General features: G+C 58.3%; 1 protein-coding gene across 1 annotated transcript in view; it reads left to right on the top strand.

Moving 5' to 3' along the window:
- PPP1R37 (protein phosphatase 1 regulatory subunit 37) overlaps positions 1-27,950 on the top strand; it is a 46,818-nt gene extending 18,868 nt beyond the window's left edge. The window contains exons 2-12 of the mRNA XM_007942913.2: positions 19,592-19,689; positions 21,342-21,387; positions 21,648-21,748; positions 22,485-22,604; positions 23,067-23,217; positions 23,300-23,455; positions 24,857-24,969; positions 26,189-26,330; positions 26,417-26,583; positions 26,707-27,436; positions 27,868-27,950. Of these exons, the coding sequence (XP_007941104.1) occupies positions 19,592-19,689; positions 21,342-21,387; positions 21,648-21,748; positions 22,485-22,604; positions 23,067-23,217; positions 23,300-23,455; positions 24,857-24,969; positions 26,189-26,330; positions 26,417-26,583; positions 26,707-27,436; positions 27,868-27,950 (1,907 nt within the window). The remainder of the gene's footprint in view (positions 1-19,591; positions 19,690-21,341; positions 21,388-21,647; positions 21,749-22,484; positions 22,605-23,066; positions 23,218-23,299; positions 23,456-24,856; positions 24,970-26,188; positions 26,331-26,416; positions 26,584-26,706; positions 27,437-27,867) is intronic.

The following is a 27,950-nucleotide window of genomic DNA, read 5'->3' as shown; positions in this document are numbered from 1 at the left end:
CGTCCAGCCTTCCTTCGAGGAGCGGGTGATGGGTTTGAATCTCCAGCCTTCTGGTTAGCAGTCAAGTGCCTTAGGCACTACGCCACCAGAGCTCCTGACCATTGGTTAGTAGCCCAATACTTTAGCCACAAAACCACCAGAGCTCCTTTCTGTAAAGAGTACAGCCTAGGATATGAGTTGAACATATACCTGAGGTAGATACACTCCTTGGAGAGAACAGTCCTGGGAGAAGGAAGGGCTGTGTATGCACAGGGAGACAGCTCAGGGGGCAGGAGTGCATGGAGGGATGGACACAGGGAAGAGGTAACTATCGGGAGGAAGTGGGAGGAGAGCTGTTGCATTGGGGCAAATTGTAGTCAATGTCATGAGAAAACGTGTGTGTGAACTGCTGTGTGGAAAGTGAATTTGCTCTGTAAATTTTCACCCAAATCACAATTAAAAAAAAAAAAACTGACATATAGTAAGTAAGTACTCAGTAAGTATTAAATGAGATCAGTATCAATTAAAAAAAAAAAAAAGAGTACATCCTAGGAAACCCTGTGAGCATTTCTGCCTTTTCTGTAGGGTCACTGTGAGTTGGAATTGACCCGACGGTAGTTGGTGTCCCGTAGCTGGGGCTTGAGCAGCATTGGCTGTTTCAGGCATACACTGTGAGCTCTGTGGCAGGCCCTCGGGCCTCTGTGACCTGCTTCATCCCGTCTGTTCCCCAAGACTTGGCAAGGTTCAGTGCCCTCCGACTGCACGTGTTTCTTTAACAGGACACTCAGGGGCGGGGCTTCTGGGAAGGCCGGGAGGTGGGGAGAGCAGGCCTGGGCCACCTGCCAGTGACGTACCTCTCACCGGAGTAGCAGGTCCTTCCCATGTCCCTGCCTGCAGCCCAGGCCCTGAGGCCTGGCGCTTGGCAGTGACGTAAGCCGCTTCTGCATCTGGCCACCTGAGCAGCAGCGCCAGCCCCCTGAGTCGTGATGCTCCCTCCAGGGGGCGGGAGAAATGCTCTGCTCCCTGTGGACGTGGCGGGCAGCATGGCACCTCACCAGCCGGGGCTGGGCACTCTCTCCCGAGTGCAGGACGCCCTCCTGTCCCTGTAACCATGGTGCTCTGGGGCGAAGGGACATGGCCTTGTGGCCTCCGTCAGCTCACTCGTTCATGCACAGGTGGTTACTTGAGACCCTGCAGTGATGGCCAGGAGCGTCGTGGACAAGTAAACTGATTTTTGCAGGCTGGGATAGGTCCTGGGAGGAGACAGGGCTCCGGGATGGGCTGTGGGTGTGTGTGGGGGGCTGCTGCTTTAGAAAGGAGGTCAGGAAAGGCTTCTCAGAGGAGGTGACATTCAAGCTGAGCCCTGACAGATGACAAGGCAGCTGGGGGAGTGGGGGAAGGGGAAGCAGTCACTGGGCCTGGAGGCAGGAACAGACAAGGAGTGGGAAGCCACTGTGACTGAAGGAGAGAGGAGGGGAGCCGTGGCAGGAGCCATGTCAGGGAGGTCCTGCACTCTGGTGAGAAGGTGAGGTGTCACCCTCCCTGCAAGGGACCAGCGTGCTGCCTGGGGGTCGTCCTCCTCCCTGCACCCTGTGCAGAGGGGTTGCCGTGGTGAAGAGACGCCGGGGCCCTGCTCAGAGGCAGCGCCTTGTGACCGGGCTGCCCGGGGGCGGGGATGGGCAGGACCCCTTCCCTCCCAGGGGTTTCTGTCCAGAGCAGCGCCCAGCAGGCTGTGTGGCTCGTGCTCGTCGCTGTCGGCCTCGTGGCACGTGGGCTGCAGTGGGACGGGCCAGACTGCGGGGGAAGGCGCCATTGCCTAAGCCCTGCACGTCTGCAGCTCCGGGCAGGCAGGATCTGCTCCCCCTCACTCCCCCTGAGCCGGCGGGGTTTGATCTCTGGGAGGAGTAACTCACGACTTCAGCCCCTTCATTTTGCAGACACTGGCAGAGCTGCTAGAAATCCCCAGCCGGGCCCCTCCCCTCTGCCCAGGCCATGTCACTGCCCCTCTCTAGGTCCCGGCCTCACACCGCCCCACCATGTCCCCGACACCATAAGGGAACCCATGGAGCACTGGATCTGTGCCAGGTCCTGGGGTGACCTCTTGGCCTGGCAGGGGAGAGGGCGGAACGCCCAGCGGCCTGGGCCGGCGTCTCTGAAGATGCTTCCTCCTGGAAGGTGGCCCTGGGCTGACTTCGGGGTCTCCATTAGGGGGCGGTGAAGGGCAAGGGACTGGAGGGTAAATTGTGTGGGCCACCAGGCCATGTCACCTCTCTGGATTCCTTTTCCTTGTCTTGGGTTGGGGACCTAATTGTTGTCGGCCCCGACTCATAGCGACCCCTCCTTGGGTTTCCGAGGCAGTATCACTACGGAAGTAGGAGTGCCCAACCTTCCTTCCGAGGAGTGGCTGGTGGGTTTGAACCGCCAGCCGTCTGGTTAGCAGGCAAGTGTCTTAGCCACTATGCTACCAGAGCTCCCGGGGACCTAATTTGTTGTTGTTGTTGTTAAGTGCCGTCGAGTCGTTTCTGACTCATAGCGACCCCATGCACAGCAGAACGAAACACTGCCTGATCCCGCTCCAGCCCCACAATCCCTGCTGTACTTGAGCCCATCATCGCAGCCACCGTATCAATCCATCTCCTTGAAGGCCTCCCCCTCTTTCGTCAACCCTCCACCCTACCAAGCATGACATCCTTCTCCAGGGAATGGTCTCTTCTGACAACATGACCAAAATAGGTGAGACGAAGTCTGGCCATTCTTGCTTCCAAGGAGCATTCTGGCTGCACTTCCTCCACGACAGATCTGTTAGTTCTTTTAGCAGCCCACGGTACTTTCAGCATTCTCCGCCAGCACCACAACTCAAAAGCACCAACTCTTCTTCAGTCTTCCTTATTCATTGTCCAGCTCTCACATGCATACGAGGCGATTGGAAATATCATGGCTTGTGTCAGGCGCACCTTAGTCCTCAGGGACCTACTTGGCAACCCTTTTTGGGAGGCAGCTGTGAGGCTTCAGTGGGCTCCTGTGCAGCAGGCCCTGGTCAGGGGGTCAGTAAGCGTCAGCTGCAGCAGACTCCCTGTAGAACTCAGGGTGCACCGGGTCACCAGGTGGGAGCCCCAGCGTCCAGCCTGGCTCATGCACACCCCTGTTCTTTGACGCCCTCCCTCTGGCTGCCTCTCCCTCGGGGCGGCCTGCAGTCATCTTCTCTGGTTCAGAACACATGCCCTGAGCACCTGTGCAGGCCAGGCTCCGGGGAGCCACATAGGGATGGCTGCTGCCCTCAGGGACTTCCTGACGCAGGGCCAGGAGCAGAGTTTGTAATTCAAGTCATTGGTGAAGAGCCTGCCTTGGCACACGGGAGTTGCCAGCCCCAGATTTCCCAGGTTCCAGAATGCAGCCTCAAGCCCTGTGGCAGCAGCTCTGAGAGGTGTCGACTCTTCTCCAGGTGCTGTTTTACTGTGAACATTTCCAGTGAGCGTGGTAGACCCACTTTCCAGCTGTAACACACACACACACCCCGCCATGCAGCTCCCCCACCTTTGTTTTATGACAAATCATCCTTATCTATCGTGTCTATAGAGTTTTCAGAGTTGCTTCTGAAACAGTGGGGACACTCAGCCCCAAAGCAGCCACCTTTTGTCTGTTGTCAACCAGGCCCAGGCCAAGACCCCTGCTGGAAGGTGGCCAGGCTGGGCCTGTCTCACCTCCCATCTGCACACAGTGTGTGTGTCTCCCTGGCATCCTGCGTGACCCCCTGCTTGGAGGAGGCACTGCCCAGCAGGGGACCTACGGGAGCCGGTGGAGAGGCTGGGCCTCTGGAGCTGCCCCACGCTCGTGCTTGTGAATACAGGTTCCACTGCTCCCTTTAGTCCGTAAAAGCACCGTTCACGTACGCTGTTATGCTCCTCGTGTTTTCGTGTAGAGGACGGAGTGTGGATTGTGTCCCATGTTGCCTGGGAACGTTCCACGGTGGGTGGACTAGGGCTCATTGACCATCCTCTGTTGGTGGATACTTGGGTTGGTCCCAGTCTTGCAGTTGTAAACACTGCTTCTGTTTTATACCTTTGTCAGTCTGTCTTTGAGATACGTCCCCAGGAGTGGAATCGATGGATCAAAGGGAATATATGTGTTTGCACTTTTGATTGGTGTGGCCACAATGCCTTTCACAGGGACTTGGGGTGCAAGCCTGGTTATCGGGCAGGTGGGAAACAGTATCTCATTGGGAAGTAGTTAAATTTGTATGTTTCTTATGAGACTCACTGAGTTGCATACACATCCAAGTCTCGGGTTCCCGCTTTGAGGAATGGGCTTACAGAGGCCCTGTTAGAGTACTGGATGGAGACCCAAAGGCCCTGAGGTGGGCAGGGGCCCCCAGCCAGTCAAGGCTTGGAAAAGGCCCACGAGGATCCTGCATCTGTTTTCACCTGGAAGCGGGGCCTTGGGCAGGTCCTTCCTTTTCTCTAAGCCTCATCTGGAAAGTGGGGGAGCTGATCCCTCTTTCTTGGGATGGTATGAGGCATAAATGAGGTTAGCTTTGTAAATCACCTGGTCTGGGACCAAGCTTAAAGTGGGGTCCCAAGAGTGCACAATGAAGGCCCCTAGCACAGCTGGCCTCCCTCCCTGCTCTGCTGAGCCCCCCGCTCCCCAAGGACTCTGGGGGCTGAGGAGGTGGGGATGGGCAGTGTTGAAAGGGGGTCCAGTGGCTGCAGTGATGGGTCCCATCCTGGGCCTCCGTCTCCTGAGTCAGGCAGTGCCTGTGTCAGCAGCCTTCTTGGTCGCAGGGCCAGAAATGGACCTGTAGGACTCACAGCAGGGAATGTGTAGCAAGGATGTCGCCAGGCAGGGGAGGGTGGGCAGGGACGTGACAGGCTGGGCAGCAGCGGGACACAGGGTTCATAAGGTGGGAGTTCCCCAGATACAGGAAGGGGGTTGGATGCTGGTAGCCCCATCTCTCTCCCCCCTCCGCTCCCCCAATCACAACCTGACCAGGGCCCACACAGGGAGTGAGGACACCCTCCTCCCAGGACTGTTGTGAGAAGGAACCGAGAGGTATAGGTAGCTGTGCACAGTAGAGGATGGGTGTCCGCAGAAGAGCCGAGCTGTTCTGATCCCTGGCGTCATGAGCCTCCGGGTGTCCACAGTCACAGGCTGCTTGTGCCATGGGCATCATTCCGTTGCTGCAGCCAGGGTGGGACCTGTCTTAGGTCCCCTTCAGGAATCCCCTGAGACTCTGCTTTGGGGCCTGTGGGCAGCCCAGGTGTTGGGGAGGGGCATTTGGGGAGCGCAGGAAGAAGCTGGCACCCAAGACAGGCATAGAATGCGTCAGGTCGGGGCCAGCTCTGTGCTGAGTGTGCCCAGCCGTGACCTCATCACGTGGACACCGCTCCCTGCCCGGTGCATGAGGAACCTTGTGCTGAGCAAGTGCCTGCTCTGGGCTCACCTGTCCATCACGGGTCAGAGCTGGGCACTCAGACCCCTGCCCTTCTGACTCCAGGCACCAGCCCCTTAGGGCGGCTTCCTGTCACCAAATATTTACTGACTACCTGCTGTCCATCCAGCACAGACCCTTCTGGGGCTACTTCAGTGAACAAAAGCAGTTTCTCCCCTCCATTCATCACACAAGTAGATTATGAAACTTGATGTCAGCTAGTGAGAAGTGCCAGCAAGAAACCGAACGGGGCGAGGGGTGAACAGTGACAGGAGGATCTTACGTGGTGGGCAGGGAAGGCCTCAGGACGTGACACTGAGCAGCGGGAAGAGGGCACCGTGGGGACGTAAAGCTAGAAGGGCGCTCCGGCAGACAGCGTGCACGAAGGCCCTGGTGCATTGTGTCCAGGTCGGGCGGGGATCTGGAGGACTGGAGCCGCCCTCCCCCAGACGCCTGGGTCAGGCCTGATGATGCACCGCTCCTGCTGCAAGCTTTGCCTCGAAGTGACACCCCATCCCTGGCAGCGTGACCAGGGCCCTGGGGAGGCGGAGCCCCGCCCACACAGCCTCCGTGCTGAGCCCTCTTCTCACACACGTGGGAGCTCCCTGCTCACATGTGCGGGCGCTGCCCCTTCTGGGTTCTGGTCACTGAGTCCCTCTGCCCGGATGCCTTTCCCTGCTCGTCATCTCTCCCCTCAAGACCTTCTCTGAGAGACTGTTCTAGATGTCTCCCTTCCCGGCAGAGTCCAGCCTGCTCACCTGTCCCCACCCCACACCCCTACCCCGTTACGGCCTGGTTATGCTCTTTCCAGGTGGGTTTCCCCGGCCACACAGGGCTCTGGGACAGATCTGGCCCGCTTGTGGGGGAGTCGGAGGGGTGGGAAGTGCTAGGCTGGGAGCTTGCCCCCTCACAGCCGGCTGCTGGCCCTGCTTCAGCTCTCAGCAGGCACCGTGCTAAGCCCAGGGTGGTGGCCCTGCTGGGGGGCAGGACCAGCTCCGGTTCTGTGGGCAAGCCATAAGAGAAGACATCCTTCTGGCCATCCTTGTCTTAATAATAGAGAGGCTGCTTTTCTGGCCCTCCAGACAGGCTGTCTAGCCTGAGGCCAAGGTCCTCAGGCCCCTAAGCCTCCAGGGCAACAAGGCAGATGAGCACAGCCCTGGGCAGGACCCTCCCTCTGCCCCAAACATCTGTGTGACCTTAGGAATCATTTGCTCACTGAGAGGCTCCCCCTCCTTGCACTGGCAGTGGGTCTTTGATCTTGACTCTGCAGGGCTGTGCTTACGTGGCCAGAATTTGAGGGCACAGTCACAGAACAAGGCATGCCCTACAGGCTCTGCCTCCAGGCTTCCTCGTGCAGGCCGTCCATCCAGGCCATCGCTACTGTCTTTCTGAGGCACAGTGCAGAGGGGCCTGTCCTGGTCGGTTAGCGTGTTCTGGTGAGGCCACACTCCACCTTCACAGCCTGGCACGGTGGCCAGATCAGAGCTCATCAGTCTGTCTGTCCACTCACTCGCCCTGTTTTGGTATCTTCTCTGTGCCAGGCCCTATACTGGGTGGTGTTGAGAACACAGCATGGACCATGACCAAGCCATACTGTCCTCCTGGGGCTCACAGTCAAGTTGGGGGGACACACCTGTCTCCAGACAGTGAGGACCCAGAGTAGGCAGAGTTGGGATGGGAGGGGCCAGAGGGCACCGGACCCTGCCTGGGGGTCAGGGAGGGCTTCCTGGAAGAAGGAACGTCTGAGCTGAGACTTGAAGGAAAAGTGAAATGAGAACTCATGATGCAGAAAGAGGAGGAGCAGAATGAGGCCCAGTGAAGCCCAGGTCACTTCTGGGAGCAGGAGGGCATCTGGCTGTGGCTGGAGCACAGTGTTCTGAGGGTGGGGGGTATTTGTGAGAGACGTGGGGGAGAGGCCCAGATGCCTGGACAAGGTTCAGAAGGGCCCTTGTGACTTGGCTCCCCTTGACTGCCTTGTCTCAGCTCTGGCCGGGGGAGCCTCAACACCTCCTGAGGCTTCGTGTCCCCCGGGTGCCCTTCCCGCCAGCTGAGCCCCAGAGTGGGGCCACTCCAGAGCCACCCTGTCTCCCCAGTGTCAGCACAGGACCTGGCCCATGAGACCTTGTGGGAAATGTTTGCTGGACAGAGTGAGAGGGAACCTAAGCTGGGATTCTCCTGGGTTCTGAATGGCAGGAGCCTAACTCAGGAGTGACTCACACAGAAGGGGATGTGTTATCCTGTGAAATGGAGAAGAGCTGCATAGTTTGGCTTCAGGCCTGGCTGGATCCAAGGTCTCAAGCAATGTCATCAGGACTGTCTCCCTATACCTCTGGGCTCAGCTTTCTCTGAATCGGCTTCCTTCTTGGGAGGCTCTGTCCCCCTGGTGGGTGCCAGGGCGGCAGCTCCAGGAGCGGGAAGCAGCCTTAGCTGCCCCGTGAGGAAGGGAGCGCCTCTTTCCTGGTAGATCCAGCCCTGGCCCTGGGACTGGCTCTGGCCGGTCCTGCAAGGATCACCTTCCTGTCCCCAACCCAGTCACTGTGACAGGGGCTGTGGGGCACCCTTCCTGTTCATCGAGCCTGTGGGGACGCTGGGCGGTACTCCTGGGCAGGCTGCTGGGGTGGTGCCGTGTGGGCGGTGGCGCAACCTAGCTGATCTGCACGAGTGGGGGCAGCCGCCATTCTGGACTCAGAACACGGCAGCCGAGACTGCACACAAGCCCGGCAGCGGTGCCTGACGCTCAGGCCCCTCCTGGGAAGCTGCTGCAGTGGGCACACCTGGGGGCAAGGGTGAGGCCTCCGCTCCCCTGAAGACACGCAGGGCCCTGCGGGCCTGCCCTCTGCCCTGCATCTTGGCAGCCTCAGCAGCCTGGTTGCTGGAGAGCACATTGCACAGACACAGAGACACAGAGTGGGGTGGGCTACCTTGTTCTCAGCACTTCAAGGCCACACGTGGGGAAACCCCGTCCTGTGCCGGCCAGGTCACCACTGGCCACAAGGTTCTCAGCCAGTCAGCACGCTCTGGCAAAACTGCACTCCACCTTCAAGCCCAGCACAGTGGATGCATAGGACCTCGTCGATCCATCCAGTCACTCACCCTGTCTTGGTACCTTCTCTGTGGTGGGTGGGTGGGGTCCCAGCACAGACCACGACCCTCCACGCTGCCCTCCCGGGCTCACTGTCACCAGACCCCAGCCTCAGTCTCCTTCCTCATCTGTCAAGTGGGGTGATAGGTGGGGAGCACGTGGTAGGCACAGAGTGGTGGCAACCACTGTAGCGAACAGTTCCCGGGGCACCCTGCATGCCACATATGGCTGAGGGCCCAACACAGAGCATTCCAGGCCCCAGAGAAGTGGAAAGAGTCACAAGAGGTCATGGCTGTGTGTGTGTGTGTGTGTGTGTGTGTGTGGAAGGGACTAGAACCCAGGCCCTCAGGTTCCAGGGAAGGGGGCCAGGTGGTCAGTATATGTGTAGCACTATGTACATTTTCTGCCTTGTGCACCCCAGGACCCTGCCGTTTCCTGGGTCAGCTACCGGGTTTCCAGTCAGCCAGGCTAGAAACCAGATTGCCCCTCCCTTGTTGCCCCATCCTGCCCTACCCCCACACTGACTGGGGGCAAGTCCTCTCTGTTTCACTGGCCTGAATCCTCGAGTCGCAGCCTTCTGCAGGAGTGCCCTCACTCACTTCCAGGAGTGGTCCAGACAGAGCTTGGCAAACTGTGAGGCAGCCACCTGTTTTTGTAAAGAAAACTTTTTGCTTTAAACTTTTATTTATTTTAGAATATAAAGAGATTGACTTTATAAGGACCAAATAATAAATGTCTTTGAAGCTTCTCAGTTAAAAGCCAAAATGGTAGCAACGTAATCATGAAGAAGCAGAATAGATGGGTCATGCTAAGATAACGAGAGATTTTCACAAATGTAAATAAAGTTTTATTAGAACACGTCCACACTCATTTGTTTACATGCTGTCTCTGGCTGCTTTGTTTACACAGAGGTGAATAGTTGCACCACAAGCCATAAGCTCTGTGAAGCCTAAAATATTTACAGTCTGGTCCTTTAAGGAAAAAGTTGCAACCCCTGGTGGAAGCATTCGGACTCACAGTGACCCCACAGGACAGAACAGACCTGCCCATAGGCTGTCAATCTTTAGGAAAGCAGACTGCCTCATCTTTTTCCCACAGAGTGGCTGGTAGGTTCACACTGCTGACCTTCTGGTTACCAGTTGAGCGCTTAACCACTGCACCACTAGGGGCTTCTCTGCACGTTCAGAGCCAAGTCCCACCTGGGCTGCTTAGTCTGCTGCTTCCACCCGCGACCGCCATTCTGAAAGGAGGGTGGAAAAAGCAGGTCTTCAAACCCGTTCAATCAAAGCAACATCAGAACAGACCCGAATTTTTTAAATTTGGGGGCAAGTGGAACAAAGCTAAAATGGAAACAATGAGGGGTCGAAGCTCTGGGACGGAGACTAGGAAGAGACAGGCCGAGTGAGCCATTTCTGAAGCCTGACGTGGGAGCCTGTGGGGAATGACACACGTTCACAGCCGCGCCGTCGGCCGCCATCTTTGAGCGGGGCGCGCGTTTTTTCAGCTCTGCCGATCAAGAGGTTTGGTGGCTGTGCAGCGTGCCCGCTGCCCTTGTTTTCTAGGAGGCTGAGTTTCTGGCAGGGCTTCAGCCCATCGTTTTTCCTTTCCTGATCCACCCACATTTTACACATTTGTATCCGTCCCGCTTTTGCTGCATTGGCTGTGACTGAACCAGGAAGAGCTGGTTCAAAGCCCTGAACAAAAGGACCAATCTTGGGGGGGCATGAAGTGCTGCCGCCACAGGACCCAGTGAGCAGGGGAATAGCAGGGTTTGTGGACTTTGCTGTCCCTCCCAGGCTGCTGGTCAGCTAATGTGGGTCAGCTTGTCACGTCGGAAAGGAGGGTACTTCCAGGGAGTGCATCTGCCCCCCAGTCTCCCTGTTAAAGGGTTAACAGGCCCCCAGAGGGACCAGGGATCTGTAGGCGCCAATCTTTTTGACTCTCTGCTGATTTTTGTATTGTCCCAGCCCCCTGAAATCTCCTGGGGCCCCCCCATTCTTCCAGATACAAATGCCTTAGAACAGGAGCAGATTGATCCTGTCACTGCTCCAGAGCCTGCCTTCTGACTCAGAGAGTGAAGTCCTCACTGAGGGCCACCCGCCGGCCCCCCATCATGCTTGCCCCCCCCCCACGCACACGTGTTCCCTCTTGCTCTGTGTCAGCATCTTCTGGGTCTCCCCACTAGACACTTAAGGCCCAGCAGGGCAGGCCTGAGCCAGGGGCAGGAGGTGGTGCCACTCAGGGGAGCCGCGTGTGTCTGAACAGGGCCAGAACCCAGCTCGGTTGTTGGGGCCTCTGGGATCGGCCCACCCGCCCTTTGCCACCACGCCTGGCTCCTTTCTCTTTATCCACAATCACAAATGAAATGGCACCCGCATTGCAGACTGTGGCTGTTCGGGGTGTGGCTCTCATCAGAATCACCTGGGGTCTCAAAACCTGGCCTCTGGGCTCCAGTGGGACCTCCCACTTGGTCTGGCTCTCTGAGGGCTGGCGTGTCGTGGTCCCTGTTTTACCTGGTAGACTCAAGCCAGGCGGGGATGACGGCTCTGGTCCCGCCTCTGGGCCTGTCTGGACACCCCCTCCCTGCAGGGAACCCCTTTAGCTTGTCAGCTGCCACCTGGCCGCCCCCCACCCCTCAGCACTGCTGCTTCCTGAGGTCACTTCCCCTGGGATGGCTGTCTGTCTCCCGCTAGCACCAGGCTGCCAGGCTCAGCCTGAGTCACCGCAGCCCCTGCCACCCAACCTGTTTTTGCATTTCAAAGGTCTGTTGCACCTGTGTGCTGACAAGAGCAAGCGACAGGCCTCTGTCTCTGCCTGTCACCTGATGCCTGGTGTCAAGTTTCTTTTTGTCCCTTTGTCAGGGACAGTGACGTGGGGGGAGGCTGTTTGCTGAGGAGACATTTGCACTGCCAGCCCCATGGCCCTCTCCCTGGGGACTGGAGAGCCGCACCCCTGCAGTGAGACGAGCCAGCTGCCTCACGGCACTGTCCCTCCTTGTGGCTCTCCTCCTCCCCGCAGCTTTGCACCCCCTAGAGCCCAGGGACCCCGTGGCTGGCCTCTGCCCGGCCTAGTCAGGGTTGTGTGGGAATGAAGGCGACCCCGGGCGCCAGTGTGCGCCCCAGTTCTGCCACTTCTTGGCAGGTGGTTTCCCTCTGGGAGCCGGCTCCCCCAGTCCATGAGACGGGGGGGTGATTGATTAAGCCGGTCCCGTTGGGTAGCAGAGTAGGCCATGGCAGGACTGTACCCCTTCAAGTGCCCTGCTGGGAACTTGGACAGTCCTTAGCATTGTGCCTTACACAGGGGAAGTCCTCAGTATGTGGAAGCGGCCACTGCCACCATCTCCACCACCACCACCTTCCTCCAGGGTGTCTCCTGCTGAGACCACTCCGGCCCCGGTGCTGTCGTGCCAGCCGCTTAGCTGGTGCCTCCCGGGCCTTATCTCCTGACACCACCCATGTCCCTTTCAAAGCTGGGAAGTGTTTGCTGCTGTGCTTATTGCAGCCTCAGCAGGATGAGGCCGCAATGTTGTTGTTGTTGTTGTTGTTGTTGTTGTTGTTAAGTGCCGTCGAGTCATTTCCGACTCATAGCGACCCCATGCACAACAGAACGAAACACTGCCCGATCCCACGCCAGCCCCACAATCCCTGCTATACTTGAGCCCATCATCGTAGCCACCGTATCAATCCATCACCTTGAAGGCCTCCCCCTCTTTCGTTGACCCTCCACCCTACCAAGCATGACCTGCCCCTGTACCTCAGTTCCCCCCCTCTGTGGTAGAAATGTATCTACTTTATAGAAGTGTTCATGGAATTGAACACATATTACATAGGAAGTGCTTGGGGCAGCAGCTTGCCCAGGATCCAAAAAAAGAAAAAACAACTAAACTCACTGCCATTGAAATGTTAGGCATTATTATAAATGTTATTTCTCTCAACTGCCAGTACTGCTATCTCCTTGTCCTTTTTCTCTTAATTTTTTATCGTCAAATTTGTCTCATTGTTACAAGGTACTATTTGTGAAATCCCGGGCTTGATGTGCTAGTTCTTATCACTTCATAATGAAATAAATATGTAATGGTTGAAATTCGTTCGTTCACAAGCCACCCAGCACTCTCTGCTGTGTCTCCAGGGCTTTGGGAAACGCCGTGGTGCTGGGGGGAAAATCGAGGCTATGACAGGGAGTGTCCACTCCGTGTGCCAAAGCCTGCACAGCATGGGGCGACCCCCTCAGCCCTGGCTTCCGTTCCTTTGTTCTGTTACCACTTCTTTCTCTAGGAGGGGTCACCAAGTTACTCCCTTCCCTCAGTAAACCTCACCCACCTCCCCTTAGTCTCAGTTTCCCCTTCTGTGAATGGTGGGCAGACGTGAGCACCTAAGGCTGGCCTCAGTCCAACACAGTGGATGCCAGGTTGGAAGGGAGTTCAGATGGCAGCTGTGGGTGGTGTGGGCGTTTCCAGGTTTAGAGACCCTGGGCCTCTGCCCACTGACACTGCCGTTGCGTCTGGGCCAGGGAGCAGCCACCCTGGACGCTGCAGGCCAGGCTCTAAGCTAGCCTCCTTGCCCAGCCAAGCTTGCCCCTAGGTTAACCTCTGATGGATAGGGTTCAGCTGGGGCTAGACTTTTTTTTATATATACAAAATATTTCAAACAGAAATAAAGACTAGTTCGATGAACCCCCATGTGCCCATAACCTAGCTTCAAAAACTCTCGAGTAATGGCTAGTCTTTATGTTTAAATCCCTTCACCCACATCAAACCTGCCTCCCTTCCTCTTCCCTCTCGTCCCTAAAAAAAACAAACCAAACTCTATGCCATCGCGTTGGATCCAACTCATAGCAACCCCTCCTTGGGTTTCCGAGGTAGTATCACTATAGAAGTAGATTGCCCAGTCTTTTCTTCCAAGGAGTAGCTGGTGGGTTTGAACCACCAGCCTTCTGGTTAGCAGTCAAGTGCCTTAGGCACTACATCACCAGAGCTCCTATCCCTGGTAAAACCAACAAAGAAAATTTCCTCCCATGTGTGAACCTTTCTTTGACTTTTTACAATAATGGACTCATACAGTATTTGTCCTTCTGTGATTGACTTACTTCACTCAGCATAATGTCCTTCAAGTTCGTCCACATTATGAGGTGATTCGCTGATTGTTCATTATTCTTTAATGTTGCGTAGTAGTCTACTGTGTGTGTGTACCATAGTTTGCTTATCCGTTCCTCCGTTGATGGGCACTTGGGTTGTTCCTATCTCTTTGCTGTTGTGAACGGTACTGCGATGAACACAGGTGTGCATGTATCTATTCGTGTCCTGGCTCTCACTTCTTTAGGATGTATACCTAGTATTGGGATAACTGGATCAAATGGTACTTCCAATTCCAACTTTTTAAGGAATTGCCGTGCTGCTTTCCACAGTGGTTGTGACATTTGACAGTCCCGCCAGCAGTGTATGAGAGTCCCCACCGCCCCACACCCTTGCCCGCAGTTGTTGTTTTCTGCCCTGCTGAACTTTGCTGTCGTTGCTGGAATGAGTTGGTATCTCTTGGTTGTTCTGATTGGCATCTCTCATGGCCAGTGATCTTGAGCATTTCTTCACATGTGTGTTGGCCGCCTGACTATCTTTAGTGAAGCATCTGTTCATATCCTTCCCCCATTTTTTAATTGGATTGTTTGTCAGGGCTAGACTTCTTGGTTTAGTTTCATCTGTTCCCCAGCTCTAAAAAATAGGGCCTGAGAGGAAGCTGCAGCTCAGAGAGTTGAGAGAGCTGCCTCGAGCCAGAGCTGGGGACTGGACCCGAGCCAAGCTCTTAACCGCAGCATGGGACGTATACTTCTTCAGGATGTATGCCTCGGTAGTTTTCAGATCCCTGGCTCAGCCCTCTGCCTGTCTCTGGCCCCACTATGCTCACACCAGACTTGATCGTTGTAAGTTGCAGGGAGCGGTATTTTTCCATTTTGCAGATGGGGAAACTAAGGGCCAGTAGAAGGAAAGGCCTCACCAGCAGTGGATGGGTGGCCGGGCCAGGGGCCTGTACCCCCTCCTCCATCCTCCCAGCCCCAGTGAGTGTGCCAGTGGAGGCAGGCCAGGGAGGCTGTGGCCCTGGGAGGACTCCTCTGCTGCCCGCTGAGGCCCCGTGCTCCATCTCCAGCCTCTGAGGAGCCGCCCCGACGTCACATGCCAGATTTTCTGGCAGGGGTGGTGTCCAGGGGTCCTTAGCACCTTGCTCGGTGCTGGCGCACAGGAGGCACCGGGAGCAGCGCTGGGCAGGTGGCCTGCGATGCCCTTCAGGTGAGCCGCCAAGCCGGAGGCTTCGGAAGCAGCGCTCCTCAGGCCGGGCCCTGGGTTTGGTCTCCGTCATCCAAAGCCGGTCTTCAGAATAGTCACACATGCTGAGAAGGAGCTCAGAGTGTCAGCAGAGCCTCTGAGCCTGGCCGCTGCAGCGGGGCATCTCGGTGACCGAGGAGCAGCACCAGACCAAAAACCCAGCGCCGTTGGGTTGGTTCTGAATCATAGGGGCCGCCGTAGGGTTTCCGAGGCTGTGGATCTTTACGGAAGCAGGCCGCCTCGTCTTTCTCCCACGTTAGCACCCAGTTGCCTTACCCACTGCCCCACCAGAGCTCCTTCAGAGCAGCACCAGCAGCACCTTGGTCACCTAGGCTTCCGGATGTCAGTCCAGATACACCCACCACCCACAGCAAGGTGCTTCTGCCCCCCCCCCCAGGACAGCTGACATCCGAACAGTGGACGCTGACACGTGTCGGCAAGGGTGTGGCGAAGCTGGGAGCCCTGTCCACTGCTGGGCCCGGGAAAGCAGTGCAACTGCTGTGGAACGTGGTTGGCCGGGTTCTTGCAGAGTTGGACCTAGAATTACCATGTGGCCCGGCGGTTCCACTCCCAGGTATATACCCAGGAGACCTGAAAGCAGGGACTCTAACAGGTGCGTGTACACCAGCGTCCCCAGAAGAGCTGTTCCTGACAGCCATAAGGTAGAAACATTTGCCCAGTGTCTGTCAGCGGGTAAGTGGATGAACAAAATCTGGTGTGTGTATAACTGGCAGGCCTGCGTTACGAAGGACATCCGTTCCTAAGCATCTTCAAGTCGAATCCGTAGTTAAGTGGAAATAGGTTGTTATTTAACCTCACTTTCGTGCAAGAAGAAGGAGCTCTGGTGGTACAGTGGGTAAGACATCTGGCTGCTAACCAGAAGGTCAGTGGTTCAAACCCACCTGCTACTCCACAGGAGGAAGATGAGGCAATCTGCTTCCATAAAGATTTACAGCCTTGGAAACCCAGTGGGAGTCACTGTCATCCAGAATTGACTCGATGGCAATGGCCTTGGTTTTGGCTTCTTGGTGCAAGTAAAGAAGCTCTGCTGAGGTGGCTAACACATCGGCTGCTAACGGCCGGTGCTTTGAACCCAGCAGCCACACTCCACAGGAGAAGGACGAGGCAGTTTACTTCTGTAAAGATTTTACAGCCCTGGAAGCCGTCCGGGGCCATTCTGCTCTGTCCTGTAGAGTCGCTATGAGTGGGACTTGACTCCATGGCAGTGAGTTTTTGTTCTAGTGCGGGAAAAAGCTCGAAGCCTTTCTAGGGCTGTAACAGCTCCAGGCGCAGTGAGGGAAGGGGATTGTGGTGAATTTGTTGCCAGTAGGGGTTGGTTCATTCTTTTCAAAGTAAGGACAAATTGACATGACATTGAGGGGCAAGTACAGGTTGTCCGTAAGTCAAAGGTGCCCGGACTGGCTGAGCTCCCCTGTGGAAGGCGCCGGGGCCCAGCTGGTGGGTGCTGGCTGCATTGCCCCTCTCTGCGTCCAGTCTTTGCAGAGCCAGGAGTCACCGTGATCATGCAGTCCCCTCCAGAAAGGCCGCCACCTTGGACCTAAGCAGCAGGGCTCCCCTGTGCTGGAGACCCCGTGGTGACGGGCGCAGCCCCGGCCCAGCCCTCTCAGTGCTCCCAGTCTAGCAGGGGAGGCAGCTCCGCCACTGAGGCAGTCACCTGAGTGCAGAGTGACCGCCAGCCTTGGTTTCCCCCTAAGACGGAGCAATTCGGCCCTGTGATCCAGGGGTTGGGACACCCTGGGAAGGCAGTGAAGTTCTCGGCCTGTTGTGACCCTGGGGCAGCTCCGCCTGATGCCTGCTTCTCCCACAGCCTCTGTGCCTTCCATCCAGGCACCCTCGCCCTCCTTCCTTCCTCTCCACCCGCCCTTCTCTTCTGCCACCTGGCCACCCCCTTCTCACCTTTGCCAGCCCCAGAGGCTACAGGCTAGGTCGGCTTTCCTGGACTCCCACGGCTCTACCTGCAGCCCCCAGCTCCATGTGAGGGCAGGGCTGGTTCCACAAACTCCTGCATTGCCTGCTCCCTGCTCTGCTCTGAGAGCCACATGGGAGCTCACCTGCCCAGCCATGTAACGTATATGGGCTGATGCCTACTGTGCCTGACTCTGCTGCCGATACTGGACATGGTGGTGCCCAAGACTGCCTTCAGCCTGTCCTCATGGGCTCGTAGTGCAGTGGGGGAGACAGACCCATCCTTAGGCAGTGAGGAGCTGCAGTGGGCAGGGCTGGAAAAGGGCAGCCATAGGACAGTCAGGGAGGACTTCCTGGAGGAGGGGCCATTAGAGACAAACACCTAAAGGATCCCATAGCAGTTTGAGTACTTGACTATGAATGAGTCCTGTAGACTGTCTGGAACTCTGAGACTCATTAGTGATGGTAATAGCAGCCCCTGTGTGCCATGTGTCCACTTCATCCTTGTTGCATGTGACCAGGCCAGCCCAGTCTAGGGGCCCTTTACTGAAGTGTCTGCCTGGGGCCAGTGTTCTTGCCCTTTGACTCCAGGAAACCTGTGGGCCCTTTCTCAAACAAGGCAGAAGATAGAATGGTCCTGCCTAGAGAACAGAAGGACAAAGGAAAATGGAAAACTCAAGGAAGCAGTTGGTCCAGAGGACTGATAACCACATGAACGCCAGCCCCCTCTAACTGGAGACCAGAAGAACTAGATGGTGCCCAGTGATACTACTGCCCACTCTGACCAAGACCACAATAGAAAGTCCTGGTTAGAATGGGGAAAAGAAAATGTAGACTAAAATTTAAAAAAAAAGACCAGACTTCCTGTGGTCAGACACAGACTAGAGAAAGCCTTCAATGTGTGACTGGGGACTGAGGCCGCTCCCAGAGGCCGCCTTGCAGCCCGATGGCAGATGGGACTACAGAACAAAGAGCGTGCACGCTGCGCTCCTCAGAGGCAGCTGTACGGGACCAGAGGACAGCGTTTGCACAAAACCAAGATGGGAAGACACGGAGGGACCGGGAGGAAAAGGAGAGCGTGCTGCCACCCTGTGGGGATAAGCCACTGTTGATGCTCTCACCGACACGACACTCTGGTGGTGCAGTAGTTAGAGTGGCCGGCTGCCAACTGAAAGGTCGGCAGTTCAAACGCACCAGCCCCTCTGGGAGAAGGAAGAGGCAGTGTGCCTCCCCAGTGATGACATCCCGGGAAACCCCGGGGGCATTTCTCCTCTGCCCTGCAGGGTTGGGATTGACTTGCCGGCAGTGGGTTCCTGTTGACTGTGAAATGATGGGGTGTGGTGGCAGATGCCATATAGAAAGACTGTTGCCATGGGGGTGTGAGCCTTTGATGTCTGCAGTAACTGTCCCGTGATGGGGCTTTCTCTTGATGACAAAGCCACGGATCTGCTAACACCCCCCCCCCTCGTACGTTAATAGGCAGTAAATGGTAAATTTTGGTTAGTGGGGAAAAAAAAAAAAGTCATTTTTCCCTGTTCAAGTTCATGGCCTCTTGGTTGTCAGTGAACTTCCTGGCTCCTGAACCCCCATTAACATGGGTTTGGTTGAATGCCCTGCTCCTGTCCCCATTGGAGCGGGGGGTGGGGTACCAAGAGCATGAGTCTTTGCCAAAGGCCCCATCTTGGGCTGCAGAAGGGGCAGCAGACTCCTGGGAGGCCCCACCGCCCACGCCCCTGTCCCTCAGGAAGAAGCGAGAAGATGTGGGGGCCTACTTGATGGCCCCAAGGAAGTCTCCCTAACACCAGCTCTGACCCTGCTCCTCCTGCTTATAAGCTTCTTCCTCTCTCCTGGCCCCTTTGCTAAAACCCAAGATCTAATAGCCAGAAACTAAAAACAGACCACACCCCGTGACTGGGGCCGGAGCACCAGAGCAGGCTGTCACACAGTCCGTTCAGCAGGGAAGGGAACCAAGCTCAGAGCCGAGCTCAGGGACGGCAGCTGGCCGGGACCCTGGTGTGTGGGTAGGAAACGACCAGAAAAGGAGCTCGTGCACACGGACAGCTGGCCTCGCCTCCCTGGAAACGTCTGTGCGCGATGGGCTCCCCTCCCACAGGGGCCTGACTTGTGGGTTTGGGGTACAGCCTTTCGTTCATTCTGTGAACCACTGCCCTTTAGGGGGGAGTGCCCAGGGCCCAGCCTCTGTCCCCTACTGTGTCACTAGGTCAGGGGCCTGGCCCTTGGTAGCCGCCATCAGTGGTGGTTTGGCTTTTGAGGGTGTGCGGGGAGCAGAGAGTCTGAGTGACGTGCCACTGCTCAGAGGCCACTTGGGGGTGGAATTGAGACTAAGCTGTGTCCCTCCCCCTCTCATGGGTGGGCCAGGGTGTGGCCTGAGGCAAGGTGGAAGTGAGGTTGTATGCTTCCATCAAAAAAAAAATTAAACACATGGCCTGGCCCTGGGCCGGGGTGCTGAGGACCCGAGGGTGACGGAGAGAGGGTGACGGAGATAGCCCCAGCCCTGCCCTCCCGGGGCTCCCAGTCCAGCAGGGAGGCGGCTCACAAGAAAATTGCATGTTTGTGATCGTGGGCTGTTTGTGGGAGGTGCTCAGGGCGTTGGGAGAGAGTGGGCACAGTGCATGGGGTACGCCCCTGGTGGCTTGGTCGGGGGTGGGGTTCCAGGGAGCAGTGGGCGGCCAGGCCCGGAAGGGAGGACAGCTCGGTGGCCGTTGAAGGGGGCATGATGTCGAGGGGGACTGAGAGGGCAAGGAGTGTTGCCAGAGGCCTGGAGGCAGGAAGGGGGTGGGCTTGGGGAAGGCCGGCGAGGGCCCCGGGTGTGGGGAGTCACGGTGCTGGTCCTCTGTGCCTGCAGCCCAGAACGTGACTGTGGACGAGGTCATCGGCGCCTACAAGCAGGCCTGCCAGAAGCTGAACTGCAGGCAGATTCCCAAGCTCCTGCGGCAGCTGCAGGTAGGAGGCGGGGTGCGCGGGTGGGCAGTGGGCCGGAGAGGGCTCTGTCCTCCAGCCTGGCCCCAGGTGAGGTACAGAACGGGGGCCCTGAGGGGGCCTGTGTTGAGTACTGCCTGCAAAATCTTTCTCTTAATGGCACAAGTAATCAGGCTCTTAGAAATATGTGTAACCAGTTGCCATTGAGTGGATTCCAACTCGGCACCCCCAGAGGACAGAGTAGAACTGCCCCGTGGGGTTTCCAAGGCTGTAATCTTTAAGGAAACAGATTGCCTCATCTCTCTCCTGAGTAGCAGTTGGTGAGTTCAAACCCCCGATCTCTCATAAATACCTGCAAATAGCACAGAATTATATAAAATAAAAAATTCAAGTTGTCTGTCACCTCTAAGGGGAGCTCTGGTGGCGTAGTGCCTAAGGCATTTGACTGCTAACCAGAAGGCTGGCGGTTCAAACCTACCAGCCACTACTTAGAAGGAAGATTGGGCGATCTATTTCCGTAGTGGTACTGCCTCAGAAACCCAAGGAGGGGTCGCTATGAGTCAGAATCGAATTGAGGACAGTTGAGTTTGGTTTTTTTTTATTTGAAGGGAGCTCTGGTGGTGCAGTGCCTAAAGCATTTGACTGTTAGCCAGAAGGTTGGCGGTTTAAACCCACCAGCCACTCCACGAAAGGAAGATGAGGCAATCATAAAGACTGATCACCTCGGAAACCCAGTGAGGGTCGCTATGAGTTCAGTTGTCAGAATCATGCAGTGAATGTTTATACTTAAAAGTCTTTTTTTTTTTTTAATTTTTACTGTGGTTTGGGTGAAAGTTTACAGAGCAGATTATACTTAAAATTCTTAATTATGAAAGTAATATTCTCCGATTTTCAAAAGTTGAAATCACATGGACATAGAAAGCAAAATCGGCTCTTCTTTCCTGCCCGGGTCCCCCCGCAGAGCGCCCTGTTGGCAGCGTGGCTTCTCCGCTTCTCCCTCCTCTGGCCGTCCCTGTGCTGCCCGTGCACAGTGGCTGGCCTCCGGCGTGCATGGGCCCGGCTGGTGCCCGTTCCTTGCCACTCCTGCAGCATGCTTCTCCCCCGCAGGGCAAGATGCCTCGGTGCCTTCCCGTGTGTGCATTGTTCCGAAGTGTCCCAAGGTTGCTTGTTCCCAGGGTTGTTCCCCTTCAGGTCCGCTGTGAGCAGTCAAGTTCGCCCGTCTTTGTGCACCTGGGTTAGCAATTCTGGGGGGAGGCTGTTCCAGAAGGGGGCGTTGCCGGATCCAGGAGAAGAAGGCCTGCAGTGTGGCAGCCAGGAGCACAGGCCCTGCGGCAGACCGGCCTGCCCCCTGCAGGTCCTCTGACCTTGGACCAGGCTTGGGCCTTAGCCTCATCTGCCATTGGAGTTCATCACAATACCGCCCCATGGGTTCATGTGTGAGAAACCCAGAGAACTGGGCCTGGTGCCTGGTGGGGCGCGAACAGAACCAGGAGTGGCTGGAAGATGTTGGTGGCCAGGAAGGGACGCTGGGCTGGAGTGACAGGGTGACACCCTTGCCCTGACCCTACTCTCTGAGGCCTTGCATCCTGGGCTCCAGCCTCTGGAGTCCCCCCCAGCCCCCCATGGCCTGTGGGGGCCTCTGCCCAACTTCACCACTGGCCACTCTTCTCTCCCAGGAGTTCACGGACCTTGGGCACCGCATCGACTGTCTGGACCTGAAAGGTAGGTATCTACACAGAGGCTGAGTCGCTGGGTAGTAGGCAGGGTGGGAGGCTCTTTGAGGTACTGGGCTCCTAGGTAGTAGGCAGGGTGGGAGCCGCCTGCAGGTGCAGCAAGCCCAGGGCAGGTGGCAGGTGGCAGGGGCCAGGGACCCCCCGTTCCTCACAAGCCCAGAGCCTGCACCTCTGGTCAGCTGCCCTTAGGCACACACTCCCCTGGCTTAGTGTCTCAGACACACAAGCTGGCCACTCTGTCTTATCCAGGGGAGAAGCTTGACTACAAGACCTGTGAGGCCCTGGAGGAAGTCTTTAAGAGGCTGCAGTTCAAGGTCGTGGACCTGGAGCAGACGAACCTGGATGAAGATGTGAGCAGCCGCCCCACCCCGCAAGACAGACCTGCTCCCCAAGGCGTCAGGCCCCTGGAGGTTGGGGGGAAGGGGACCTTACAGGGGCAGGAAGCCCTTGGACAAAGGCTCGGGGATGGTGCACAAGCAGGGCCTCCTGAAGGTCACAGCAGGGACATTTGCGTGACCAGAGTGCATGCAGGGGGGCTGGCCCAGGGCTGAGGCCAGAGGAAGAGGCCCCACACACTGGCCCAGAGGTGGGAGCATTTGTAAACCGGGGAGAAGCAGGGGGAGGTGTGGGGCCCCTGGGAGCCTCCAGGACCCCACCCTGTGGATAACAGTACCTGGAGGAAGGGCTGCAGGAACACCTGGAAGCAGCCTCCCTGTAGGCCCAGGTGTTCCCACCTCCCCCACCCGGAACCCGGGGTCTCTGGCTGCAAGCGGCCCAGTGGGGGAGAGAGGCCTGGCCTGGTCGCGTGCACAGCACATACGTCAGGGCCACTCTGGGTGGCATCCGGATAATAGGCTGCTTCCGCCGGGAAGGGAGCAGTGCTGCCTGGGACCCAGAGGTCAGGCGGCACTGTGCTGCAGGAGCAGCTGGATCAGCCCCACCTCCCGGGGAGGGTGCCCCGTCTGCACGCACCCTTCTCCCTGGCCCCCTCGTCCTTGTAGAATCCTGTGTTGTGGCCACACGCCTCGCCCAGGGCAGCCTTGACTTGAGACCGAGTCAGACCCCCTTCGTCGTCTCTGCCCACAGGGTGCCTCGGCCCTCTTTGACATGATTGAGTACTACGAGTCGGCCACCCACCTCAACATCTCCTTCAACAAGCACATCGGCACCCGGGGCTGGCAGGCTGCCGCCCACATGATGCGTAAGGTGGGCCCCCCTCAGCCTCTGTGAGGGAGTCAGGGCTGGCCCAGGGCACCCAGCCCTTCGCTGTAGGCTCTTAGGGACTGGGCCCCAGCTTCTGGGCCACTGGGAAGCAGGGCTGTTCTCTCTCCCCCTCACCCTCCTCCCACCAGGCCCGCCCTCACCCCTTCTCTCCCTACAAGGCATGTGTTCCCTTCTCCATCATGTGCCCGTCCCCACTCCACATACAGCGATGCCAGGTCGGGGAGAAGATGGGGCTAGCCGGGGGGGTTGCCTGCCACACCAACCTGCCTCTCACCCAGGGGACCCAGTCTGGGGCCTTTCCCTCACCAGCCAGTGTCCCCAGCTATAAATCTAGATGACACCTGTGGCCTTGCTGACCTCTGAATGCAGAGGGCCGGTCCCCTGGGGCAGGGATGGCTGGGGCCAGGCCTGACCCAGCCCCACCCCCACTGCTCCCCACCACAGACGAGCTGCCTGCAGTACCTGGACGCCCGCAACACACCCCTGCTGGACCACTCGGCACCCTTTGTGGCCCGCGCCCTGCGTATCCGCAGCAGCCTGGCTGTGCTGCACCTGGAGAACGCCAGCCTGTCAGGGCGGCCCCTGATGTTGCTTGGTGAGCCCCGGGAGGGCAAGGGGCAGGCGGCAGCTGGGGGCCTCGGGGGCAGCAGCCTGTCCGCTCACTGCCGGCCCTGCAGCCACAGCCCTGAAGATGAACATGAATCTGCGGGAGCTGTACCTGGCCGACAACAAGCTCAACGGCCTGCAGGACTCGGCCCAGCTGGGCAACCTGCTCAAGTTCAACTGCTCCCTGCAGATCCTAGACCTCCGCAACAACCACGTGCTGGACTCGGGTAGGCCCCGCCCGCCCAGCACCCACTCAGGCTGGCCCCAGTCCTGGGCCGGGCAGTGCTAGGACACCACGGAGACCAGGACAGCCCTACCCCTACCCCCCGCCTCCATGCTCACGGTCTAGTGGAGGACAGACCCGTCCCCAGACAGAGATGACCCACAGTAGTCAGCTGGGACTGCAGGAACCCAGAGAGGGTGACTGGCCCAGGTGGGAATCAGGAAGGGCTTCCTGGAGGAAGAGCTGAGGAACTGAATAAACCATTAGGGGAATGACAGTCTGTGGGAAGTTCCCTGAAGGAATCAGCATTGTAGAGATGGAGGATCTGTCAGAGAGCTATTGAACATGTGAGGGGGGAGGGTGCCCTGGAGGAGGGGACATCTGGGCAGAGATCAGAGGGTCAGAACAGAAGCACCACTACTACTCACTGCCGTGGAGTCGATCCAACTCGCAGCGACCCCTCCTTGGGTTTCCAAGTGGTATCTCTATGGAAGTAGATTGCCCAGTCTTCTTTCCAAGGAGTGCCTGGTGGGTTTGAACTGCCAGCCTTCTGGTTAGCAGTCATATGCCTCAGGCAGTATGCCACCAGAGCTCCCAGAACAGAAGCAGCCATTTGCCAAGCCTGGGAAAAGAATCCAAACAGAGGAGACAGCAGGTTCAAAGGCCCTGAGGTGGGAACAGTTTGTATGGTTGATATTTTGGGGAGAAGCCATGGAGAGCAAGTGAGTGGGGGGCAGGCCAGTAGGTCCTTGTGACCCTGAGAGCAGGGTGAGAGGGATCTGGGTCTCTCGAGCAGCAGCCTCTGGCCTTTGTGTGAGGACCAGAGAGGAGGGCCTCCCCCGGTGGCCAGGCCCAGGCACCACGTGTGTCACTCCTGCCTCAGTAGATGGAGGCTGAGCCCATTCTGTGCCAGGCCCACTCCAGGCTCCAGGCTCCCAGCTGCAGGGAGACACCCCACTGTCCTCATGGCGCCTTGCTGTAGCCGGGAGACCCACGTCCAGTGACTGAGCTGTTGGGTCTGTCTGGTGGTGACATGCAGTGGAGAGACGGGGACAGGGAAGCTGCAGTGGTTCCTGAGGGCCAGCTGGCCAGGGCCCCTCGGTGGGACGGGGAGCTGTGAGCTGAGGGCCAAACTGGCAGGGAGGCCACTGTCCAGGCACCTTGGGAAGGCACGTTGCCAGCCAAGGGAGCTGTGTGTGTCCTGGCCCCAAGCAGGGCCAGTGCCTGGGGGCCAGGATGGAGCCTCAGAGGGGTCTGAGCAAGGCCACATACCTCTCCACCCTGGCCCCTAGTGTGTGCTCCAGGCAGTCAGTCACTCCCACAGTGATGTCCCCTGAAGAAGCTCCGGGCTGCGGCTGTGGCAGCTCCCGGACCTCGGGTGGGCTCTGACCAGCGATCTCCCCAGGGCTGGCCTACATCTGTGAGGGCCTCAAGGAGCAGAGGAAGGGGCTGGCCACCCTGGTCCTGTGGAACAACCAGCTCACGCACACAGGCGCGGCCTCCCTGGGCACGGCGCTGGTGAGTACCCTGGGCACGTCGCTGGGGAGTAGCAGGGGGCGGGCACACAGGCGCGGCCTCCCTGGGCACGGCGCTGGGGAGTAGCAGGGGGGCGGGCACACAGGCGCGGCCTCCCTGGGCACGGCACTGGGGAGTAGCAGGGGGCAGGCACACTGGTGAGTGGGCCGGGGGCTCGAAGGGGCATCCTGGCCCTTGCCCCCACTCCACCAGTCGGCCATGCGATTACAGCCTTCAACACACTCCTTCCGGTTGTCACATCCAGTCCTGCTCCTCCCACTGCTTCTGGGACCCTTCACTCATCACCCTGGTGTGGTCTCTCATTCTGCGTCTACACCGTATCTTCCTTGAAGAAAATAACGGTCCTTCCTTTTTTATCTAATAGTTATGTTTTCAGGGAAGACTTACCCAGCAGTGTAGGTTCCCACCCGGTGACTTCCACACTGATTGTTCACTGACACTGGTTCTGTTTTTCATGCACAAACATTCCCACCATTTCCGTTCTCGTTCTGTTTCCATTCATCTAGTTTCCCTGCCTCCTTACATTTTCATCTCTGTTTTAAGGTAATTAGGGACCGTTTGGTCTCATATTGGTGGTGTTTTATAGGGTCGCAGTACTTACAGGTGATAGTCGTCATTTTTGGAGCCAATGTGTTATGTAGCTACAAGGAGACCTTGGGTTAGTTTCAGTTCAGGGTTTGAGGACTACCTCAAGGCAGTAGATTCCAGGAACCCTCCAGTCTCAACCAGCTTGGTAGACGTGGGGTTTTTTTAGGAGGCATCTAACCCAACAACCTAATACATTGTTTGCATAACGTAGGAATGTTTTGGGTAATGAGTTAGTATTTCCAGAAGCCTTTGATGAGTTTTCCATCTTTTTTCTATGCAGTATTTTAAGGCTGAGCCCCCTGAGTCCTGAGGGAGGCGTAGGGGTGTGAGGCGCAGCCTTACCACCAGCCAGGCTGCAGGGAGGAGCCCAGGGCAGGCCCACAGCCCAGGCAGGCTGTGGGGTGTGAGCCTGTCTTGGGAAAAATCAGGGGGGGAAAATTTCTAAGCACACACAAGGGTTTGGCAGGAACCCCGGGCTCCAGGAAAAATCCGGGCTCCAAGGTAAAAATCGGTGTGCTCGCCTCTCTGTCTGGTTCTTCCTGCTTTAGTCTTCTGGGCCTTTCCTCCACCAACGGGCTCCCCCTCACTGTCTCCCGTCCCGCCCCCCCCCCAGCCGCACACTCAGAGCCTGGAGACGCTGAACCTAGGCCACAACCCCATCGGGAACGAGGGGGTACGGAACCTCAAGAACGGGCTCATTGGCAACCGCAGTGTGCTGCGCCTCGGCCTGGCCTCCACCAAGCTCACGTGTGAGGGTGAGGGGGCAGGCGGGCAGGGCCGCGGGCTGTGGGCAGCTGGCCGGGCGTGGGGCTCGTGGCCAGCCCTGCGGTCCCCCTCCCAGGCGCGGTGGCCGTGGCGGAGTTCATCGCCGAGAGCCCCCGCCTCCTGAGACTGGACCTGCGGGAGAACGAGATCAAGACGGGCGGGCTCATGGCGCTGTCCTTGGCCCTCAAGGTGAACCACTCCCTGCTGCGCCTGGACCTCGACCGCGAGCCCAAGAAGGAGGCGGTGAGCTGGGTGGCAGTGGCGCCAGGGGAGGGGCCCTGCCAGGGGGCTGTGTACCCGGGCCAAGCAGTCCAGGCGCCTTGGCGGGGTCTGGTGAGACCCCTAGCCAGGCCCGTCCCCCCGCAGGTGAAGAGCTTCATCGAGACGCAGAAGGCCCTGCTCGCTGAGATCCAGAACGGCTGCAAGCGCAATTTCGTGCTGACGCGGGAGCGCGAGGAGAAGGAGCAGCGGCTGCAGCTGTCGGCCTCCATGCCAGAGATCACTGTCACGGCGCCCCAGCCCGACAACGAGCCCGCCAGCCCCGGGGAGGAGCCCGCCACCGAGGCGCAGGAGAACGGGCCCCCGGACCCCGGGCCCGGCCGGGACTCGGACTCAGACTCTGAGGGGGAGGACAAGGAGGAGGAGGACCGGGAGCAGGAGGAGGCCAACGGCGACCAGAGTCCCTCTGCTCCCTGCCCCGTCCTGGTGCCCCCCACGGACTCCCTGGGCCCTGGGGACAGGACCCCCTCAGGCAGCCCCTCCTCCCCCACGGAGCAGCGCATTTCTGTGTCCAGCCCGGGCCGCGGCCACAAGGTGTTTGTGGTGACCCGGGTGGAGAGTCCGCCTGAGAGGGCAGCGCCCCCTGCCCTGCCCGTCCCTGGGTCCCCACCCGCCCCTCCCTCCGCCCCTGCCTCTCCACCAGCCGAGGCCATCAGCACCCAGGACCCAGGGGTGCCTGAGCCCCAGCCACAGCCGGAGGCGCCTCAGTCAGCACCACTGCTGCCCAATGGCCTCAAGCCCGAGTTTGCCCTGGCACTGCCCCCGGAGCCGCCCCCGGGGCCTGAGGCCAAGGGGGCCAGCTGCGGCCTGGAACATGGTGAGAGGCGCTCCTGGGGCAGGGTGGGCGGGGCCTGGAACATGGTGAGAGGTGCTCCTGGGGCAGGGTGGGCGGGGCCTGAGCACAAGGAGGGGCTGGCCTGGGTGCTGAGTAGGATCCTAGGCCAGCACCTGCCCTCAGGGGTCCTTGGTGTTCCCCGCTGAAGGTGCAGGGTACGTGGGACTGGTTACGGCTCCACGCTGCCTACCTGGATCCCTGGGGGTGGGGAGGGGCGGTGCCGTCATCCCTACCATCTCCCCGCACAGAGCCAAGGCCTCCCCACCAGTTCCCCTCCACACACAGCTAAGTCCCTATTCCTCCCAATATAGAGCTGAGCCCCCATTCCCCCCCAGAGCTGCGGGCCCCCCCACAGAGCTGAGCCCCTGTCCCGTGCCCCCACCCCCCAGAACTGAGCCCCGTTTTCCCCGCAGAGCTGAGCTGCTCCAACAACGAGAAGGAGCTGGAGGAGCTGCTTCTGGAAGCCAGTCAGGAGTCCGGGCAGGAGACACTGTGA

This window comes from Orycteropus afer, unplaced genomic scaffold, assembly GCF_000298275.1.
Source record: "Orycteropus afer afer isolate SDZICR_OR568_19922 unplaced genomic scaffold, OryAfe1.0 scaffold00099, whole genome shotgun sequence".
NCBI classification, from domain to species: domain Eukaryota; kingdom Metazoa; phylum Chordata; class Mammalia; order Tubulidentata; family Orycteropodidae; genus Orycteropus; species Orycteropus afer.
Note: the sequence above shows the minus strand (reverse complement) of the source record. Positions and strands in the feature narration are given on the sequence as shown.